This window comes from Colobus angolensis, unplaced genomic scaffold, assembly GCF_000951035.1.
Source record: "Colobus angolensis palliatus isolate OR3802 unplaced genomic scaffold, Cang.pa_1.0 Scaffold141, whole genome shotgun sequence".
Taxonomy (NCBI): domain Eukaryota; kingdom Metazoa; phylum Chordata; class Mammalia; order Primates; family Cercopithecidae; genus Colobus; species Colobus angolensis.
Window position 1 is genome coordinate 810,000 of NW_012114500.1, and position 10,230 is coordinate 820,229.

At 36.7% G+C, this 10,230-nt stretch overlaps 1 protein-coding gene across 3 annotated transcripts in view; it reads left to right on the top strand.

Moving 5' to 3' along the window:
- Positions 1–10,230, top strand: part of CDC14A (cell division cycle 14A) — a 183,025-nt gene that overhangs the window by 74,893 nt on the left and 97,902 nt on the right. For all 3 annotated transcript variants that reach the window (XM_011935181.1, XM_011935180.1, XM_011935179.1), the window contains exon 5: positions 4,047–4,126. In XM_011935181.1, the coding sequence (XP_011790571.1) occupies positions 4,047–4,126 (80 nt within the window). The remainder of the gene's footprint in view (positions 1–4,046; positions 4,127–10,230) is intronic.

Below are 10,230 nucleotides of genomic sequence, written 5' to 3' on the forward strand. Positions count from 1 at the left end.
TTTTGGAGGAAAAATAGCACCTACAAACAAAGCTAAAAACATAGTAAAGTTTGAGGCAAATGTCCCCAGAGAAAGATCATTAGCAAATTTATGATCCAGAGTCTGGTTGAGACTTCTCTGTGAAGCCATTTGTGGTTTTAAGAATTTCCGCTTGTGTATCAGAGAGATTGAATTATCTGAGTAGAGAAATATAGTTGTAAATTCCAAAATGCTTCAGAAATTCACATATTATTTTGGAGCAGGCATTAAGGATTTAATGACTGCAGGGTTTAGTTTTAAAAAATGATTTAGAAGTATGTGCAGATGAATTCTAAGAGGATTCTATATAACTTCTTATGTTGGTCTGGTATTTCTCTATAAAATAAGTACAAACTTGTTATTTGTTACATTGTTTCTCACGGTGTAGTAAACACAAATATTTAAAATTATAAGAGTTACGCATTTTAATATTCATTTATGTATAGACTCAGTGGCAGGTTTTCACATTTATAGCAGTGATATAAAACATTTTACATCAAATTGATTTAAGTCAAAAGTAAATGTCTGTTTAAAAAGAATGGTACTACATGGGGGTACCTATGGCACAAGTTGGGAAAGTGCATGATTAACTGTTGGGCAACAGTGACTTACTGGTAAACAGTATAAATTGTGCTGGTTTGTAGTAGGGTAAATTTTATTATGCTGTTTAATAAAACCTCATAGCTGTTGATAATATATATGTTAAGATATTGGCTCTTTAAGAACCTTTTATTAAAGAAACAAAAAGTCATTGAGGTTCTTGGTACCTGGAAGTTAATTAAACAGAAAAACTTCACTTTAATTAGGTGACTCCTGCTCAGTTAAAAATAAAAGTATATGTTAAATGCTATATTATTAATATGGTTTCTAGGACTTCTTGGCAAAAGTAGGGCAATGTTATCAAAGTCCTGCATGTACCACCCACTAAACTGATGTGGTACACCGAACATTATCTGTGCAAATGCTTTTGTTAAGTTGTATTAGTCAAAAGTTCGGGGAAATTTCTGGTTTGGGTTTATATATGTTAATACCTAGCGAGAAAAGCAGACAGCATATTATTTCTTTCCCCTTAGGAGCACAAGAGGAAAAAAAGATATTTAGAAGATGCTTTGAAATTAATTTCATTCAGAGAATATTTTTATGATTCTGCTGAGAGAAGGCAAAAGTATTTTTAGAAATGTTAGAATATCTGGTAACAAATTTTTGAGCATTAAATATAGATTTTATTTTTAGAAAGAGCACACATTGAACATTGCATAATTAATTTACTTACTTCACATTTAAAAAACAGATCTGTATATGTCTGTGAAAAAGACAATGTGTTGATAGTAGAAACATAAGGTAGAAAGTTCCTCTTTCTCCTTCTGATCCTTCCCCAGCCCTTTTCCTCAAATATGACTACAAACTGTTAACAGTTTGAAGTCATCTAAGTTTTAAAATCAAATGGAATGAAATGGCATTTAGGAACTTGGAAGAGTGGAAACCTTTTTTCCAGACCTATGCTACTAACTGAGTTTATATTTTCAGGAGGATATGATGGAATTGCTGTGGGCTTTGGAGTCAGCCCACTGTTCAAATTCTATTTTCATCCTAGAGCAACAATGAGAGTTTGAAGTTCCTTACCTTTCTTATTAAATGTCACTTTTCTTCTGAGCTTTAATCTAGGCTAGTCTGTCTCTCTCCTCTCTCTCTTTTTAATAAGGAAACATGTCTAAGAAGATCTGGCATAAGAATATGTGGCATATTTTATCCTGGAAAAATTAAATTTGGTATTTTAATGACCCAGCATGCATTCATGCGGTAATGCACTCATCAGGAAAGCATTTCCCCACTTTTCCCAAATACCTACCTTCAGGTTGTGAAAGGTCAACCTGTAAAAGACGCCCCAGGAATCTTCCTGGAATTTAGATGGCCTCTGTTGGGTTTCACTTTGCACTTATTAATAATTGAGCATTGGGATAAAAATAAAAACAAAGGGTATCATCTTACAATGTGAGAACATGGGCCATGTGTGCTAAGTCATGCAGGTAAGATGAGGAGCAAAGCCCTGTGGGGTAGCCAGTCTAAAGAAGAATTCCATGTGGGCTGGTGCCTCCCTCTTGCAGAATGACTCCCTCAAAATTAAAGGGAATTGATATAATTGCTCCTGAGGAGGAAAATGTATTTTTGCTTTTCAAAGGTTGTTGTCTAAGCTTTAATTATCTAATCCACACCCAGAAGCTTTCTACAAGCAGCCTTCCCTTTTAGCAACCAATCACCATTCAAATACTGCAGCATCTTTAGGCTTAAGAAATCACTGCATTATAACCAATTCTGTTATATAACTTACCCCTTAGGGTACAGTAAAACCTGTTGTAACGTTGGTTACTGAAAATGGTCTTTAGAGCTAGTGTTAGTTTAAATGGAATTTTGTAATTATTTGAGCTGCAACTAGAGTGACAATTCTCCATTTTTAGAATCTGGCAATGCCTCTTGTCTCGCAGCACTTTTAGTTATTTCCTTTCTATTTTTTTGTTTCATACTCAATAAGTTTTGGTTGGTGTGTGCTTTATTAGAGCTTCGTGTTTACTTGCCAAATGAAGATGGGGTTTTGTTACTAAAGTTAGTATTTTTAATCTATTTTATTTTTCTTTCTTTAGAAAACTCAGAATGGACTCGTTTTCTAGTCCTGAAATATTAATAAGTAAACATATAATGTATTCCTAGTGAAATAGCTTAAAGCTCAAAGAAGGTTTATAAGTAGAGGAAAACCCTACTGTTAAGAACGGAGATGCTGCCATTCTTGTCATTGAAATGCATAGGGTTTTGATGTTGGGACATATTAAAGAAATAGTGTTACTAATTTTAGGTAGAGAAGATTGTAGGAATTAAGCTTGTTTCTGACTATAGAGGAAAATGACCCATGCCATCGGCTCAGAATTAAAAAATTAAATTGCTCTTGGAATAAAACCGAGCTCTCCCAGTGGTTTGTATCGCTCTTCACATTCTGGCCACTGCCTGGCTTTCTCCTGCCCCCTCTCCCATTCTCTCAGTCCTAGCCACACTGACCTTGTTTTTCCCCAACTCACCAAGCTCTTTCCCGCCTCAGGGACCTTGTCTTTGTCATTCTCATGCCTGGATAGCCCTTCCTCCTTCCCCTTAGCTCTTCCTGTGGCTCTCCCCCTCTAGATCTCACCCTGAACATCACCCAGAGACCCTTCCCTGACTACCTTGACTCAGGTAGCCCCTTTCCAGGCCCCTATTTATTTCCTTTTCAGCACTTACCTTAGACTGTATTTATTTCTGTTGATTATTATCTTTGACCCACAAGGGTAAATTCTATTAAGGGAGGTGGCAGTACCTGATACAGTGCCTGGCATATATTATATACTCATTATCTGTGTATATTACCTGGGAGTTGTTCACCGGTTTTAAGGGCTCCTTTTTTGTTTGTGGCTTTAAGATTAGTTTATCTTGTTGGACCAGAGGGATTTAAGTAGCTTTGGTATCAAAATCTAAGATAATCTGTTTTCCAATACTCTTACCTATACACATTTTCACCCATTTTTATTGTGATTTTATTGAGTGTTTAGAGAGCAACACTGGCTTTCCTCAGAGTAGGCAGAAAATTCAGTAGATACCCCATGGGTATTGTGCTCACTGTGAGAAATCTTTCAGGATTTACCAGGCACTGAAATAACTCATGGCAGATCTTTGATGAAGGTCAAGGAGGTGTGCGTTGGTCTTTGGTGAGCACATGGTATATTACGAGGGTACAACTGTCCCTGCCATTGTGCCTTTGTAAAGAGCCTGCAATGGCCTCTTCATGGATCTGCCCTCTGTCTCTAAGCTTACCCATGGAGAAGACAAAGACTGCTGCTCAGCTTCATGCTGGAAAGGAAATGTTGGTAAATTATTGCTTTGTAAAGATCAACACTATCACCGTAACAGTTGTCACTCAAAGTGGAGGAAGTGAAATGCAAATTTGGTGAGTAATTAGTTTTGTGTCATTCTTTGGTGTTCTAAATGTTGCTATTTATCTGTCTTAGGTAATCTATTTAAAGAAGACACCAGAAGAAGCCTACAGAGCACTCCTGTCTGGCTCAATGCCCCCCTATCTTCCATTCAGGTATAACTCCTGGTGAGACTTGGGTTAGACTTTTGCCACAGAGCTAGATACTTTAGAGTTGGGTCTTAGTGTTTTTTAATTGTCGTAAGATGATAACGGTGATGTTATATGGAATGAAATGAGATGGTAGTTTTTATTATTTCATTTTGTAGAGTTTTTTCCCCCTAGCTAGCAAGAATAAAATAGCTTTCTTCTTGTAGGAATTTTTTTTTCCTTGAATCCTTTCTATATCTTTACAGTTTATGTGAAGTACAAAGGGTGCCCGATGTATAAGCTAATAACCATGTCAAGATTTGTTGGATTTCAGTAATCTACATCATTGATTCATCCATTCATTCTTCCATTTCATGAGCAGTGATTGAGCCCTGGCCACATGTCAGAGGCTGGGGATATAGAATGAAACCCTCTAAGATTCTTCAGGAACACTGTTTAGTGGGGACCCTAAATCACCAGTTTGGCACACAAATCTGACTGACATCCCCAGGAAGCCTTTCTCTCATTACCGTGTTTTCTAAGTATCATCAAAGAAGATCTTTTAAAAATTTGGGGTGAACTTGAGCTCATTTAAAGAGTAGAAGGGGGCTGGGTGCAGTGGCTCACGCTTGTAATCCCAGCACTTTGGGAGGCTGAGGCTGGTGGATAACTTGAGCCCAGGAGTTTGAGACCAGCCTGGGCAACATGATGAAACCCCGTCTCTACTAAAAATACAAAAGTTAGCCAGGCATAGTGGTACATGCTTGTAGTCCCAGCTACTCGAGAGGCTGAAGTGGGAGGATTACTTGAGCCTGGGAGGTCGAGGCTGCAGTAAGCTGAGATCGCCCCACTACACTCTAGCGTGGGTGACAGAGTGATACCCTTTCTCAAATAAATAAAGTAGAAGGGACCATACATCAAAACTCCCATAACACTTACCTCTGCTAGAATTGTGAATGATTCTAATATATTTGCCTTTTTTGCTTGTGTGTCCAAATCTGCAAGCATGTGTATTGCTTATTGCTTATTATTGTTATATTACCATAATTAAGCAACACAATGAGAGAAAGGAAGGGGAGTGACTGAGAAGACTCTGCTTGTCTGTCTTCCTCATTCTGCTCTAAACTCTCAGAGGGCAGGCCCCAGTACCTTATACTTAAAAGCACTTTTAGTAAATATTTGAATGAATACATTAAGATTAAATCCCTTAAGAGTCAAAGGATTCTCACTCTGCTTCTGAGATCACAGGAGGTAACTGTTAGGGTAAGACATGGGGAGGAAAGAAGCAACACCTAGTGTGTTTAATTAAAGTGAAGTCAAGGAGTAAGGCATTGGGATTTGGACACTGAGAAGAAAATATCCTGAAGCAACCTAGAGTCTGAGGTAATCAGCTGTGGAAGGGCAGATAAGAAATGACAGATAATGTAGATGAGAGTTTTAATGGTGAAGACAAAGCTTATTTTTCCTTCTACTTCTAATGGCTCCTATACTTTGAAAGTCCTTTATAAAATATAATCCTATTTTTTCAGAAAGGGGTAATAATGCTAATAATTCTAAGTTCTAAGCAAAGTGGTTAGGAGTACGTACTTTGGAGGCAGAGACATTTGAAGCAGTTTGAAGCCTCATTCTGCTTCTTGCTGTCTGTAGTAAGTAAGTATAAGTATCTTGCACAAATTACTTATCCTCTCTCAGCCTCAGTTTCCTTATCTGTAAAATGGCTTCAGGTCTAAATTAAGGATCAGTGAAGTGATAAATTTATCCTTCTGCCTAGTGCAATATTTGGTTTTTGTTTTTCTTGTTGTTAGCATTGTACTATTATTACTGTTAATAACATAATAGTAATAATAATTATTATTACAGAGTCTCACTCTGTTGCCCAGGCCGGAGTGCAGTGGCACAGTCTGGGCTCACTGCAACCTCTGCCTCCTGGGTTCAAGAGAATCTCCTGCCCCAGCCTCCTTAATAGCTGGAATTGTAGGCCCCCACCACCATGCCTGGCTAATTTTTGTGTTTTTAGTAGTGATGGAGTTTTGCCGTGTTGGCCAAGCTGCTGTAGAACCCCTGACTTCAAGTGACCCGCTCGCATCACCCTCCCAAAGTGCTGGGATGAAGGCGTGAGCCACTGCGCCCAGTTGAGAACTAGAATTTTTAAATAATAATACCAGAATAGAAGAAAAGATAGTAAGATAATTAATACTACTTAACATAGAATTGATTTCAATTCTACATAAATAGTAAATTGATAGCCTGTTTTTTCAAATATTTTTCACTCCAATTATTTGAAAATATAAATACATTAACATAGTTCAGAAACTTAAAAAATCTATAGGAAGATTTAAGTGAAATTTCTCCCTCCCATCCTTGATCCTCGTCTGTCTAGTCCTTTCCAGGTAACTTCTGGTATTAGCTGATTTGATATCAGCCTAGAATTTCTTTATGCACATATAAGTAAATGAAGATATGCACCCATTTCCTACTAAAAGTATGCACTTGAATGTAACTCTTAAGTTCTATCTTTTTGATAACTGAGGATACCAAGAGTTGTGTTTACATTAAGCTGCATTTCTAAATCTAGACTCTTCATAAACCATACATTTGAAACAGAAAATACCTCAAAGTAGTGCATTTATAATTCAGTGAAGAATTTAGTTGAAAGAATACTACTAGTTTTCTGGAAACTTAATTTTTTTATTATGCTAAGATAAGATGTGAGTTGTTTTTAGTCTACAGCTCAGACCAACTAAGACTGATGGACTCCTATCAAGAATCCTCATACTAAATTCCGGGCAGCCATTATTGCATTGGCCTTCATTATAATCTGGGTTTTATTATAACTAGGTTTTAAGAAAAAATCCCATTTCTTATGAAATTACACTTTTGTCTTCATTGTCTAAATTGTTTCAACTGCTGATATATTAACACTTTTAATTAAACATGAGAAGCCTTAAATAAATATGTTTGAATGTAATTGTTTTATTATTTAAAATTTTTTAAAAATGATGATTTTGAAGGCTTGTTAAAAAATTTTGAAATTTTTTAAAAATGATGATTTTGAAGGCTTATTGAAGGTGTGGTTGGTATGTTCATATACACTTTTCACTGAAATGTCTGTGTTTCCATTTGTGCTATATATTTTAGTTTCTTTCTAATAAAAGAGTTTTATGGCTACTGTGAATTTAAATAATGTTGTTTTTCAAATTTTTTTCACTTTGCAAACATTTATCTGAGCAGTCACTTCCATACAGCCTCCCTCATTTTTCTGGAGAGGCTTGGCAGGTCCTTTGCCTGTGATTCCCTATTACGTTTTATGTATTACAAAGCCAATACCTTGTATTTTAATTATTTGTTTGCATGGCTGACTCTTCTCTTGAGGGCTGTGGTTGGTTCTTTTCCTATTTTGTCCTGAGGGAGCAAGTATATTGAAATATATTTATTGCTTTTTTGGTGCCAGTCACTGTGATAGTCCTATGGATTTAAAGATGTTTAGAACAACTTGGTACCTGCTGCAGAAGAGCTCAATGTATAGTCTGTATACATGTATAGGTGTGTAAAACAGTTACAGTGCTTTGTTAGAGTTAGAAGAGAGGTGTTATGGGAATACTGAGGAAGGAGGTTTAATTCTGAAACGGGGGGTGGGAGAAGATGTTAGGGATACGCCCCATGCAATGCTTTTCATATTAGAATGAAAACTGGAGAACAGCAATTCAGGCACTGATTTTAGGCGCTATATTTATTTATTAGTATGGCATGGGTTGTTTTTGTATAATGTTATGTTAGCTAGGATATATAATATGAAGCTCACGGTATGGGTACGTTATTATAACCTAAAGGATGATCTGATTTTATTCCTACTTAGATTCTATTTACCTAGTTAAAATTAACAAAAAATGAGAAGTGTGTAGCTTTACTGCCTATTCCTGATTAAATTAAGTATAGTCAACTTTAGAGATAGTTGAATTTCTGGCTTGTGTGACTAGTTGAATTTCTGGCTTGTGTGACAGCAACGAGTGTTGTGGTGTCACTTGTGAGTCAGTCTTAGGGTGTTCCGTTGAATTATAGGGTAGTTGTGTCTGAGACTGTATTCACTTTTACTGAGAATAGCCAATCTGTTGATTAAAAGTGACTTTAGCTGAAAATCAGGGGAAAGGAGTGTTTTTCATCTACCTTAATTCTTTGAGTCATCCATCTTCAATGTTGGCTTGGCAGCTGGCCTTCAAGGGAACAAGAGGCCTTTCAGTTCTGGGGTCAGACTCAGCAGAGTTTGAATTGACAAACCAGGTATGAATCTTTTTAGGTTCTCTTCCTTTCAGTGTACTACTAAATTACAGTGTATACTATTGAGCAAACAAAGTCATATTAATCTCAGCTTATCTAAAGCCCCAGGAGACCAGTGACCCTTAGTGGAATATCCAGATTGTTTTCATGGCAGTCAGTGGCAGGGTTTTCAAAGCTACATTCTTGGGTGCTCACAAGACAGTATCTGTGAAAATTTAAAGTCCCACAAATCATTGAAAAGATAACCAATCTAAATTGTACAACTTATTTAAGATGTCTCTTGTGCTTTTAAATTCATTTTATACTTATTTCTTTGCTTATTGGTCCACATGTATCAGGTTGGTAAGTTTTTTAGTATTGGTGATGATTCCTAAATCTGCTCAAAGCCAGTTTTTAAAATGATGTATAGGCCGGGTGCAGTGCCTCATGCCTGTAAATCTCAGTACTTTGGGAGGCCAAGGTGGGCGATCAGTTGAGGTCAGGAGTTTGAGACCAGCCTGGCCAACATAGTGAAACCCCATCTCTACTAACAATACAAAAAAAGTAGCCAGGCATGGTGGTGCAGGCCTGTAGTCCCAGCTACTCGGGATGTTGAGGCAGGTGAATTGCTTGAACCCGGGAGGCGGAGGTTATGGTGAGCCAAGATCGTGCCACTGCACTCCAGCCAGGGCAACAGAGCAATACTCCATCTCAAAATAAATAAAATAAAATAAAATAAAAAGAAATAAAATAAAATAAAATGACATATACAATTAAACAGGAAATGAATAACATCCAGGGACCTAGTTTTGAAGACATATACAGAGAGCATGGCATGAAAAATAATGACTAAGTTTGGAGGTAAGGTTAGGTATGGTAATGTGCTGACATTAATGGAATAAAGCTGGTTGAACATTGGATGTCCTGTGCCTTTAGTTTTTTCCTAAAGCTTGGAGAAGAGGCTAGAATTTACAGGTGTTTCTCAAAGTTATGTTGATCCTCAAACTTATCTACATACCTGGGGAGCTTTAAAAAACTATTGATCCCTAGATTCTGTGCCCAGAAATTTTGCTGTAATTGGTCAGGGGTGAAGTCAGAGTATTGGAAATTTGAAAAACTACATATATGATTCCAATATGCGTGGTCAAGGTTGAGAACTCCTGCTCTGTAAGATATGTCGTGGCAAAAAAAAAAAAAAAAGTAAATTTAAAACTCTCTGTCTTGGAGATTTACAAAGCAAATTCCATTTTAAACATTCTGAATGGTTTTGAGTAATGAAGTAACCTGTTTAGCTCTGTAAAACCCAGAATTTTCTTTTTTCTGTAATTGGTCAGGGGTGAAGTCAGAGTATTGGAAATTTGAAAAACTACATATATGATTCCAATATGCGTGGTCAAGGTTGAGAACTCCTGCTCTGTAAGATATGTCGTGGCAAAAAAAAAAAAAAAAAAAGTAAATTTAAAACTCTCTGTCTTGGAGATTTACAAAGCAAATTTCCATTTTAAACATTCTGAATGGTTTTGAGTAATGAAGTAACCTGTTTAGCTCTGTAAAACCCAGAATTTTCTTTTTTCTTTTTGTTGTTTTGAGATGGAGGTTTCACTTTGTTGCTCAAGGTGGGCTCGAACTCTTGAGCTCAAATCCTGTGTAGTTGGGATTACAAGCATGCACCACTGCATCTGGCCCAGAATTTTACAAAGTACTGATTTTCTTCCTTCTGCCCCATACTTTCCTTTAATATCCAGCAGAACTCCTGTTCTGAAACACTCTGAGGCATGTTTCCTGATCCACACCTGTGTGGAACAAAAAATCATCTCTTGGGATTAGAATAATATGCTAGCATTTTGTGGAACTTTTTTTTTTTTTTTTTTTTTTTT